The sequence below is a fragment of the Neolamprologus brichardi genome, chromosome 14, assembly GCF_056152115.1.
Source record: "Neolamprologus brichardi isolate AB-2024 chromosome 14, ASM5615211v1, whole genome shotgun sequence".
In the NCBI taxonomy this organism is placed as follows: Eukaryota; Metazoa; Chordata; class Actinopteri; order Cichliformes; family Cichlidae; genus Neolamprologus; species Neolamprologus brichardi.
The window spans coordinates 5,724,170-5,737,151 of NC_142117.1; the positions used below are offsets into that span (position 1 = coordinate 5,724,170).

A 12,982-nucleotide genomic window follows, 5' to 3' on the forward strand; every position below is an offset into this window, starting at 1 on the left:
TTTGTTTAAATATATGCTGCACCTAGATAGAAACCCATCTAATAATAGTGCAGTTGAATCAGCAATGACAGACAGGCTGGTTGTTTCATGGTGAAAGTATTTGCATTATTTTGTGTCAGCCAATGATAAGTGTCTATCAGCTGCTAAGGAGCTCTGCTTTGCATTTGGAAGAGTTACCTTAATGCTAACTACAGCTCCACAACACTAGTGGTTAGGCTCACTGGGCGGGACAGCCCTGAAATCACAGTTCGCTAACTTTTACTTTGGCTAAAGCTGTTAATTCAATAGAAATTACCAAGCTTTTTGCTGGTTATGCGGAGGTAGAGATGCTAACTGCAAAAGTGAAAGTTAAATGCAAAACTTTGACTAACAATCTCTCTTCTTATAGTATGGAATATAATGTTACATGCCAACTTTTTAAATGGTACTAATACTGCTATGTTACAAGTTACTTTTAAAAGTTTTGTTATCCAGGATTATAATAACATGTCACAGACTTCCACACAGGAAAGGTGTAGTCAGAAAGGGGTTGTTGGTGCTCTTGAAATGTATCTTTGATGTTACTTTTTTTCCCTCCATGAACCATGTTTTCTTGATCGGATGTGGCCACTGCCACCTGTAACCACACATCATCTAACATCACTGCAGACAACAACATGTCTTTTGAGTTTTGGGTTTCTTTTTAAACACCTGCAATCCAATGCAGTGTTAGTACACACCCGTTGCCATGGTAATCAGTGCTCCAGTCCAGAGAGGGGTGTTGATTCGGGGTATGCCGACCCATCTGGTGGTAATCCACTGATGATGACATCACTGCTCCACTGTTCATGATACCTCCACCTATTGGCTGGTAGTCAGATTGGAGGGAGGGAAGGTAGCCCTAAACAAACAAACAAACAACCCCAAACAATTAAATTCAAATTCTATTTATAATGTGCCAAACCACAACAACAACAACTGCCTCAAGGTGTAAACAAACAAAACGATTTTAAGTTATTTAAAAACAAAAAAGATTCAAGAGGGAGCACCTTTAACAATAAGTTAGTGATTTTAAATATGCGTTTGACAAAAAAGGAGACCTTGAAAATATTCATTGTTTAAAGCAATCATAATTACAAGCCCACTTTCTTCTGAGTGGCCACTTTCAAAGCTTGTAACAGGACAGGATTTGTGAGCGACGCAGTGGAGGGTTCTAAAACAGTAACATATTGTGGCCCCAGATATAAATCTATGTGTCAGATCACATTAGCTGGTGAAATAATTTAGCAAGCTAGCCAACTAGTATTTCCACTAGATAAAAGCAATAATGTTAGCAAGGAGGTTAGTATGTACGGAGCCCCTCTGATGACATGGTCCAAAAAATAAATAAATTGTGGCCACAAAATACTACTTCGTGGGCACGAAATAGGTATAACGTGCGCACGAAATGCTAATTTGTGGGCACGAATTGTGTATAACGTGGCAACGAATTACGCATTTGTGGCCACGAAATAGATAATGTGCGCACATCATATTGATGTGTGTACGCTAAACCTATAAACCATGGACAGAGACAGTATGATTGATTTTTATTTTAGGCTGGGAATGAGCTACAAATGCATTTTGAAAAGCCTGGCAATGCAAGGAACCATTATTATGGAGAGACATTTAAACAGGATATTGAGAGCCCAGTTGCTTTACAGACGTAAGTACGACATGGACGCTGGGATCGATTTTATTGTCAACCAACTGCAAGGGCCTGGGAAGGATCACAGTTATCGGTCAAGTGTTTCGTGGCTACAAATTAGCATTTCGTGCGCACGTTATACATATTTCGTGCCCACGAAATAGTATTTCGTGGCCACAAATAAGTATTTCGTGGCCACAAATAAGTATTTCGTGGCCACAAATAAGTATTTCGTGGGCACGTTTACCCATTTCGTATATTTTGTGGCCACAATTTATTAATTTTTTGGACCATGTCATCAGAGGGGCTCCGTAAGTATGCAATGTTAAATGAAATTTTACTTTAAGAGATAGTTTGTAGTTTGTCCATTGTAACAACCCTTATTATGATATAGCACCACTAGGGAGTGTCGTCCTATTATTGTAGTAGTTTAAGAGTCTCCTAGTGTGAGTGCAGAAACCGTTATTACAGCCAAGCATCTGTTGACAGACCTTACCACTGTAATGGGCTGGCGCCGGCGACTACCTACCTGCATGCACATGCATGTACGAATAGAGTAGAGCCGTGGACACCTAGCTTATATGGTCTTGTTCTGTTAATATAACCAACTAAAGGTCTTTTGTTCTATTTAAGTGACTCGCCTCCGAGTTGTCCGGCTAACCTCCACACCACATGCCCGCTGGACCTACTAGCCGCTCCTTCCTCGCCAGACCGCCGTTAGCATGTTAGCAAACATGGTAGCGTTAACACAAGTCAAAAGTTTGTGTTAAACCCAAACTTAAACTTCTTAAACCCAAGCCCCACGTTTCAAATTCCCTGCTGATGACCGATAGTTAAATACAATACTGGTGCTATCTATACTGGTTGATGAGATGGTTTGATTTCATAGATAAAATTAGTTTTTATCTGGCAAAAAGTTAGCTTACCTGCTAGTGCTAACAAACCGCTTGAGACCCAGTGCGACAACCATACAGTACAATTTTTACACTTATGTAGCAATGCCATGCATTTATGATTACTAGCATGCACAGCAACAACAATACGATGACAATTAAATACCTAAAAATAAATAAATAAATAAATATTATTTTAACAACCTGTAACACAAAACAGTTCCTGCTAATATTGCTGCTATTAAATAATAATAAAGTGTTTTTGTCCTTATGTGGACTTTGTGTAATAGAACGAGTCCATGTCACAGCTGCTCATTGTTGATGGTGAGACAGGAAAAGTAGCATTGAAGAAAAATACTGGGGTCTCTCTTTTGTTACACTAGATGCATTCAGACAATAGCAATAAAAGTGAAAATAAAAATGAAAGGTTTAAAGGAGAAGTTGTCCTGAATAGTGTGAGAGGGTTCACTGTGCCAAACATAACTTTAGTGAAAATTTAGTCACAGTACTTGAAAAAAGCAGGTAAAAAGTAAAATCTTTTTTTCTTGCATTAAAGTGTCATTAAGGAAAGTTTTAATGGTCTACTGTTTATTTCCTCCTTCAACCTGAATTAGTCCATGGACAGCTGATGGGTTCTGAAAGCCAGCTATTAGCACATCTTTGGCAGAATGGTTTCAGATGAACAGAGATAGGAATGAAGTTCTGAATGAAACTCGCATGAAAAGGAGAGGGATGGGTCGCAGGTTCATGAGCAGTAATTACAGAATTTTGAGAGCTTTTCTGATTCTATCTCCCAGGAGGAGGGAGGGAAAAAAGTGAAAATGTAAAGTTGGGAGGAAGAGGAAAAGAGGGGAAAAACATCAGCAAGCATGTCTCTAACCATAGGATACTCGAGGGAGGAGAGAGATGGAAAAATGAGTGTGTAAAATGACAAAAGTGTGTATGTGGGGGAGGGGGGACTGAAAGGGAAGTTAATCTGAGTGTTGTGAGTGAAAGAGGAGAAAGAGGAGGACAGCAGGTGGTTTGGTTCCCCCCGCTCTCCTCTCCCCCTCCTCCTCTACCTCACCTATTCATCTATTGTTGAGCAAATTCTTCTCCTTCACTCCTTCACAAAGACCCCATCTGCCTCTTTTGTCTCTCTCTCTCCCCTCTCTCCCTTCCCCCATCAGTTCTCACTCTTGACTCAGTAAAAAAAAAATAAAACTTTTAGCGCTCTGTAGCTGTGTCCTCTCATTTTTGCCTTCTCTTTTACTTTTCTGTGTTTTCGGTTCTCTCTTTTTCTAAAAATATGCAAAAATGGAGGAGAGAAAGGGATTATGGGAGTTGGGGATTAAAAAGTGTACCATAAAAAGGAAGGGGGATCAAATGGGAAGTGAGGCTCAGTGGTAATCTTCTGATTTTAACTATTCTGGAGGAGACCGTCTTCCATGAATTCATATCATAGCTGTTCATCTTTTCTTTTTCCCCTCTGTTTGCAGAAATACTAAATGAGCAGCCAACACTGACAGTAAAGGCAGAGAGGCTGACTGACAGACTGATTGACTCTGTTACAGTCGAGGTAAGTCCTTTTTCAGCTGTGTAACATTGTCGGTTTAACTAATCTTAAAGTGACAACATTCTGCCATTTAGACATTTAGTCACTAACATTCAGGCAAATCCACATCAGTGACGGAGAAAGCCATGGTACCTGTGCCAAAAGACTTCAAACACCTGCCAGCAACACCATCAGTGATGGGTAACCACGTGTTCTTACATGTAGTTAAACAGCAGTATCTGTGTGTTGTAGCTGTCCTCACACCATCTCAAAGTATTACTAGCAAAAATGACTGATTATGCAGCAAATGTGGTTGGTGCATTGCACTTATTTCCTACTTCCACATCAAACCGATATCAAACGCACAAACACAACGGTTGCTCAGCGGGTTCTTGGAGTTGTCCACACTTATTTAACCCTTTAAAACCGGTCGGAGCGGGCACGCTCTGTTTTGCATAACTATTTTTAAATCCCGGTAGCTCTGCAACCACGTGAGCTAGCGCAATAATTTTTTTTGCATATGAAACCGGAGGAGTTGTACTTACATCTTATGCCATCAGCTTGTCCTCGGTCACAGTTTCCTTCCACATATAGCTTTGCAAAAACTGCATAAAAAGCACTTGCAGCAACAAAAACATAATATTCCAGAAACACGCTTTGCCGATCCGATCAGCTGTTCATAACACTTCCTACATTGGATTAGACGTCAGCGCGAACTATCGCATGTCCGCCATGACCTGCCCGAAACCGGAAGTGACGTCATTTTCGCGGAAATGTAGTTTTTTATCGTCTGGGCCTCAATGAGCCTATACTGGTGTTTTTAAAAATTATGTTTGACTTTATGACTTTGTGTCGTTTCTGGGATGCTTAGGACTCATATTGCACTGCTGGAAATAGTTTATTTTGATGCATATGCTGCTTTTTTGCAAATTTGCACTATAATATTTATTTTCGTTTTTCCTGCAGTATATAAAAATTGGCGTATTTCAAAAATAAAACTATGAAGGCACTCAAAATAAATTTCCTGTTGTTGTAAACTATTTTGTGCAACTTTTTTGTATTTACAGTTTTGAGGGATAAGCCTCTTAAATTTCTCTAACTAGAAATATATGTTAAAAAAACAAAAACGATTTTACATTTTTTTGTAGTTTATTGCACTTTTTTGCAATTTATGTAATCACTATGCACTTAATTCATACATATTATTAAAATCTAGGCTGTAATGGTTGTATTGATGTATAGCAACTTGAAATGCTACCAAAAATGGCACTACAGCATGTAAAAATATAATATAAGCTCTGGCGGACTTTGTTCTATGGTAGGTCTTAAAGGGTTAATATTTATGCTAAAACAGATACATATAATTAAGACATGGAATCATTCTAAGTGAACAAAATCTTTTAGTAAACTGAATCAAATGCTGCGTCACCATTACGGTCCAACACACACATAAATGACCTTATGACCCACATCTGATGGAAACAGGGCAGCGACTTGTCCCTGCAGACATGTCCCTACACACGCATGTATCATTATCATCATAGTAAGATTTATCAAGTGCAACTGACCTGTGTGATAGCAGGGGAGTGTGCCATTCCCATTGAGTGGCCACTGAGCTGCTGGTGCTGATGGTGTGGATTGTGCAGCCCTCCCAGGTGTGCCTGGCTGTGGAGCGGAGGGCTGATCTGGAGAGGAGGGGTGGATGCGGCCGCTACAGTGCCAAGGGACATGGCTCCCTGATGGGGGACGCTGGCTCGTGGCACCGTCCCTCTGGAGGACAGAGCCTGGAGCTGGGGATGTATCTGAGGGTGGGGAGGGGGAAGATGGGGGCTGAGGCCAGGGCTCGAGGTGTGGGAAGGGTGTGAGGGGTGAGGGTAGGGCATGTACATGCCTTGATGGTGATGAGGAGGGAGAGGGTGGCTGAGTGGGCTGGAGGAAGGGTGCTGGCCTGGGTGACCAGGGTACACTGAATGTTTGGGTGTAATCATGGAGGTAGAAGAGGGGGAAGATGAGGAGGAAGGGTGGGGTTGCTTCATTTCAGATGGGTCATTGTAACTCTGTAGAAGAAGAAAAAGGAAAACTGAAAATCAGGAATTTTCTGACCCTTCACTCGTATAATCCGTAACTTAACTTGGCGTGTATCAGTGTGTGTAGCGCACCTGTGAAACCAGACTGGCTCTGTAGGCAGCCAGCTGTTTGAGATACTCCTTCTTAGCTGTCTCAGTCTTCTTCTTGTACACCTGAAACGCAAACATGTAACTCTGAAAGTGTGAACCTTCATCACAGCATTTGATAAACAAAAGGCACAACTACAAAATTTAGGTTGGATTTAATCAGAATAATAATAATAATAATAATAATAATAATAATAATAATAATAATATCACTCTAGCGCTGAGCTAATGCCTTTATCTAATAACGCAAATTTATCAATTCCCAAAGCATGTGCCGATACTCTCTGAAGCCCAGCAGCGATCAGTCCAGCTGACATGCCACTTGTATAACTGTTAGGTTCACATTAATGACTGTGAATCTCATTGGTATTGTTAGAGCTCACATTCCCCTAATAAACGGTTGATTCCTGTCACAAACATGATGCTGACACGTATCGCCTTTTTCACGCACTCTGCATTTGCTTCCTTTATGATGTCACAGAATAAAATGTGTAATGCCCTTGAGGCATGTTATGCCTCAAGGGCGAGAGTGCAGTAATGCTAGTGCTTCTCTGAAGCTATATCTGCACTCCACACTGGATATAAATGCCACTTGTTTTGCACATGTTCAACTACCAACCTCTGTATATTTTATATATTTTATTTTATCGTTTACTCTATTTAATTTGTAAAATATGTATACACACACACACACACACACACACACACGTAGAAACACGCGATCGTGGCTCAAGAGTTGGGAGTTCGCCTTGTAATCGTAAGGTTGCTGGTTCGAGCCCCGGCTTGGACAGTCTCGGTCGTTGTGTCCTTGGGCAAGACACTTCACCCGTTGCCTACTGGTGGTGGTCAGAGGGCCCGGTGGTGCCAGTGTCCGGCAGCCTCGCCTCTGTCAGTGCACCCCAGGATGGCTGTGGCTACAATGTAGCTGCCATCACCAGTGTGTGAATGGGTGGATGACTGGATATGTAAAGCGCTTTGGGGTCCTTAGGGACTAGTAAATATGTTGCGCTATATAATATATGTTGCGCTATATAAATACAGGCCATTTACCATTTTACCATATTGTACATATAGTTATTACTCTCAGATTTAGCCTTTCTTATATTTTGCTTGTTTTATGTTATTGTATTTTTTTTTTTTTTTTTTGCACACCTCTGTTGCTTGTGAAGCTCGCACACAAGAATTTCACTCGCATGTACTGTACCAGTGTACCTGCACATGTGATGTGACAATAAAAGTGATTTGATTTGATTTATTTAGACAGTGGTGATATAAACAAATCACTAATGCCAACATTCTCTCACAAATATAAAAATAGCATTTGCCATCATCCCAACCTCAATTTTGCATCCTAATTTTAGATTTTACTGTAAACTGCTACCAAATACAAAACACAGATGAGAGGAATGAGAATCAGTTCTGTATATTATGCAAGTACCAGAAAAAACGACTTACTGTTAAATCAGTAAGTTTAGCTTCATTTCACTGTTGGTACTCAGCTTTTAAAATGCTACTGCTGATTTTTAAGGATCTTCGTGGCATCCGTCCTCTATATGACCTGCTAGTCAGACATGAGCTTCGATAGAGCCTGAGATCTTTGAACAGAGGACATCTGTTAAAACTGCAGCTGGCAGACATTTGCTGTCAGAGCCCTAAGCTGTGGGATGAACTGCCTGAGTATTCAGGTTAAGTCGGTCACTCACAGCCCAACGAAGACTAACTTATCGGTAAGCCTTTTCTGATTTGATTTTGATCTGTTTTAATATGTTTTCTCTCTCTGCTTAATGATTTTTAGTGTGTGTTATGCTTATGTTCTTTGCAGTATTTGATTTTCTGATGTGCTTGCTTTGGGCTGTGTTAATCATTTTGTTTCAAAATGAGCTCTATAAAGGTGAAGAGCCTGCCTTCACAGGATGAGTTTTAACTAGAACTTTGCAGAATCACTATCAGTTTGGTTGCAATTTTGTGCAGCAAACCACCAAATATAAGCAGTGACACTCAGCGGAATCAATAAGAGTCATGGGGGTGGTGCTAATGACATTTTTGGAAATGTTTCACATATGAAGGGAGATGTCACAAAAAACTGAACTACTGAGATACAGTGAAATTTGTCTTTTCCTATTTATTATCCCTTATTCCTACTTTAGTACAGCCTTCCCTCCCCTTACCTGTTTCTCTTCTTCTGCCAGACCATCCCACATGGAGGCCACAATTTTTGACACCTCCCCAAAGGTGGCGTTGGGGTTCTGTGCCTTGATATTAGCCTGGGTGTCCCTGAAGAACAAAGCGTAGGCAGACACTGGCTTCACTGGTTCATTGGGGTCCTTTCGTTTCTTTTTCTTTGGCGTTTTCGGTTTCTTGGAGATGTCCGCTGCTGCTGGCCTCTTCTCTCCCTGCCGAAACAGAATAAAGGTTAACACTGTATACAGAGAAAATGTGAATGGATGAATATATAGATCCTAGGTCACCAATAGGTGGACTGCGACTATTACTAGATTTTGACAGACTGTTTTTATTTTTCAGCTTTTCTTATGTTTATGGTAAGGTTATTTTAACCTCCTTTGTCTTTACAGTCGTCATTGTAATCAATTATTAAGGAAAAACACAGAACAATCTCAGCCAATCAAATCGTTTTTTCAGAGCGCATATGAAAACAGTAATTCAGAGAAACAAAGGGAAAAGGAGTATTAACACAGAGATGGTTTGCTTTGAAGTGTAGTTAAGGAAAAAGAAGAAAAAAGGAAACTTAAATGAAACCTTTTCATTTCTCAAAATTAAACATTTTATTTGAAGACACCTTTTTTTTAAAAAAACTCCAAATCCTGTTTTACTTGAAATGAGAAAAGAACATTTTATTATTTTATTGTTAGAGTACCTGCCAGTCCATTGTAAAAGTTAATTACAAACGTTAAAATACTGTTAAATTGTACTTTCTTTTACAACTATCAGTCTACTTGAAAACGTATTATATTTTAAATATATATAATTATGTGGAACTTTATGATTTTATGGACCAATGTTTGAGGAAATTTTCTCTAACTGGACCTCCTTAAATTTTACTTGGATACCCTCGATATAGACTGACAAAGAGAAATTTGTATATAACACGTAAAGCATAAAATGTTAGAATGTAAATTAAATATAACATTAAAAACTGTAGAGTGAGTGATTTTCTTTCTGCTGTTAGCAAGTTTGCATTTGAACAATTCCCACCAAAACTGTTTTTAAAACATGTCCTCAGCTAATCTTTGATGTTAAACTATAAGTGAACCGCAGAGATGGTCTTAGGGAAAGTCCCCACCAGCAGAAGAGCCTCTCAGTAGAGTGGTTACAGTCATTGCTGCGCTAAATGGGTGAAGTCGCCATAATACCTCAGCAAAAGCAGCACATCTGCACAAACGTTATTGTCTATATAAGTTATTCTTCTGAGAAACTTTCACTAATTACTGATTATCATTTAACAGTGTTCAGATCATATACTTTATGTCATAACAACATAAGCCCAGCTGAGGAAGAAGAATTTTCTATACTGTTAAAGAAATACTTGTATAAACGTGTGCTTGAGGTGCACATGAAGTCGGGGGCTGATGTGCAGTTTGCTCACATTTTTAAAGGGCACACTGCATACCATGCTGAGATGCGTCAAGTTATTGGCTAATAGCTTTTTGGAAACCACCTTGTTAGTGCAAAAATGCCTCAAATTGTGTCATCTTTGACAATTTTCATGGATTTACCTAAAGAAGTAGTATGTAGTCATATGTTTTTGCAACAGGCTGCTAGTAACGATGTGCCTAGAGGTACAATTTAGAGTTGCGTCATTGCTATGTTATCTAATATGTTTAAACACAACACTGGTTCATCACTTGAGGTCAGTGTTATTAAGTGGCTTAGTGAACAATTCTCTGAAAATGAGTGAAAAAGCAGCCGATGTCCAAACCATAACTTTGAAAGACATTCAGAAAGCTAGAAAACTAGTGCTCAATATAAATGATATAAAGAAATGTTGAGAAAGGGCGTTCAAACATAAGTAATTAATGTTTGACTGAAAACAGCAAGTCTGAAAATAATACTACACACAAACTTCAGTGTCATGAAGGAAAGTACTGGACCCAGGGTGCAAAGTTATGACATCATAATGACACGATTGGTCAAGCTGCAATAATGACCCTTGAGCAACATTATTGTGTCTACAAATTATATTAAAGTGGTATCAGTTGTGCTGCTTTCTCTATGATTTGATGGCTGTTAGCTGTTGCAGTGATTTTCTATAGAGAAATACATTTTCACTTAACCAAAACAAACTCATCTAAGCTGCCTCATCAGCACGGTATGTGCTTTAATCAAATTCATCTGTCTGCAGCCTTACATCATAGGAAAAAAATCCTCCTGCTGTTATCTGATTCACGTAACATCACCATCTGGCCAATGGCATAACCAAAATCTTTGGCTGAAAATTGTGTCCTCATGCAGGATCCTTCACTGGGATTATGAAGAAGGTCATATTTAGTAATGCTGCACCACAACTGCACTTTCTTTATCATGGTAAATTAATGCCTTTAATATTGCTCTTATGAATAATTTTTCTTCCTTAAAGCACTCTAAACCATCTGTGAGTAAAAGCTGCCAGATAAATTAATCTGCATTGTCTAATAAGCACACTGGGTTTTCCTGAGCTTGCATGCGGCTCAATAAAGGGGTGCCCCTGTTATGATGTGTACGAGTATCAGACTCATTTTTGCTCTTTTATTTTCCACCCTTCCCTTCCTGAAGAAAAAATTACCTGCACAGTGGCTTATACTGTTTCCTATCTATAGTGTGTGACAAAGTTGGTAAATATTATTCAGCAACACAGTAATAGTTTCATTTCCCCAGAAAACGAGCAGTTAGTTTGGAGCGGTGTGAGACAGCCAACAACGAGAGAGCTGATTTCTGTCTAGTTGATATGCATGGAGAATGCCTCCATGATGACACATAACATTATTAAAATAGCTCTCTAGTATCTATGCACTCACAAAAGAAAACTGGGTGTTACAGCCCAGCAAGATGTGAGTCATTTGAACAGAAGATGCTGCGTCCATGTGTCTGTGTGTTGTTACCCTGAGTCCATCATCATTGTCGTCCTCGTGTGCTGAACTGGAGGGAGATGGAGTGGCAGATTTACTTCCAGGAGGTGAAGGGGAATTATGGGTAGCAGAGTTCCCACTCAGTCCCAGCTGGGATTGGTTGATGGTGGACAACTGGTTTTGCTGGCTCATGCCTGATTGGCTCTTGGGCCCAAGCGCTGCTTCGATTGGCTGTTGGCTGCTGGTAAACCGAGAATCTGAATTCACCATCTGCTGCATCTGTGTAAACAAAACAAGTGATTATGGCAGTGAAAAAAGTGGATGACTTCCCTTTGTTGCATTTATGTTTAAAATATTCCAATCTGCTGTTAGCTCGCTTAACTTTTCATTATTGTACATTATTGTAGAATCTTTGTTCCAAAAAGGCAAAACACATTATGTAATGTACTATAGCCTGGGATGCAACATCCAATCAGTATTAGTTGATTTGGATAAGAATAAAAAATGAAGCATCCTTGATCTGGGCCTCTGTGTGTGGACGTTCTACCCCTCATTTGATCAGGTTTTGTCTCTGCTATGCAGCAGTCCAGGATTAACTGATAATGAAATCTCACAGTAATGGTGGTAACAACTGACAGGTCTGAGGAAAGATGGGATCAGAAGCCCAAAAGTATTCACTACAGATCTTAAACTCCACTGCTACTCCCATGAGAAGCTAGTGCAAAACTTCACATGTGGGAGAGGATGAGTGCAAAGTAAATAATAACGCACTACCTTACTGCGTGAGTGCTTTAATTATTAGACCGCAATGTCTGTCAAATCCCGGGCTTACGTTTATAACAATGGTATGGTGGATACCAACACTTTTCACTGAGTTTTCTGTTATTTATTCCCCCTTATATAAAATAATTCTTTGTTTGCAACTAAAAAAAAAAGAGCAAACTTTAAACTTAAAAACTTTCTTTACCTTACAATATAAACTGATGTGAGCCAATTGTTGTTGTGAATTTATATAAATAAAAGTCAATTGATTAACTGTATAAAGACAATGAAGGGTTAAACAATGCTGAACAAATCCCACATAAAACTCAAAACATAATATTTCATTTTTTGTTAATGTTATTAAGTAGATGTCAAAACATATTTAATAAATATAGAAAATCATTGACTTAAAGAAATGAATGACTTGATACAAAGATATCTCCTCATGTCCCGTTTTTGTGTGAACACTTGTAATAGTTGAGTTTTTACTGCCAAGGTTGAGCTCTTCTTGCAGTGAGCCAGTCATTAGCGATATTCAGTCCACTTCTCAGGAAAACAAAAGTTATCACTGCTAACACCACAGATGTGGGGACTTTGACACCTATGATCACAAATATGAAGACGGGACTCCGATGATGGCTCGTATTTAGAGTTTCCTCTTAGTAAGCATGTGAATAATAACGGATGTGGTCTAGTGTGATGTGTCCCTGTTGGGAACATGTTACCTCAACTCGGCTTCTGTGTCTCGGCAGCGGTCTCTGCTTTGGCGTTTCGATAGAACTGTGAGTGACATTTCTCTTACATGGGAACAGGTTTCAGAACGATGTGTATGTGCTGATGGAAATGCTGAAAATACGAGCTGTGGTTTGACATCGCCTGGGTTGGGACTT

At 39.5% G+C, this 12,982-nt stretch overlaps 1 protein-coding gene across 1 annotated transcript in view; it reads right to left on the minus strand.

The window, feature by feature from the left end:
- The window catches only part of tox (thymocyte selection-associated high mobility group box), a 58,147-nt gene that overhangs the window by 1,887 nt on the left and 43,278 nt on the right, over positions 1-12,982 (minus strand). The window contains exons 5-9 of the mRNA XM_006808411.2: positions 11,364-11,609; positions 8,436-8,660; positions 6,253-6,333; positions 5,662-6,150; positions 720-880 (exon numbers count right to left, since the gene is read on the minus strand). Coding sequence (XP_006808474.2) covers positions 720-880; positions 5,662-6,150; positions 6,253-6,333; positions 8,436-8,660; positions 11,364-11,609 — 1,202 coding nt within the window. The remainder of the gene's footprint in view (positions 1-719; positions 881-5,661; positions 6,151-6,252; positions 6,334-8,435; positions 8,661-11,363; positions 11,610-12,982) is intronic.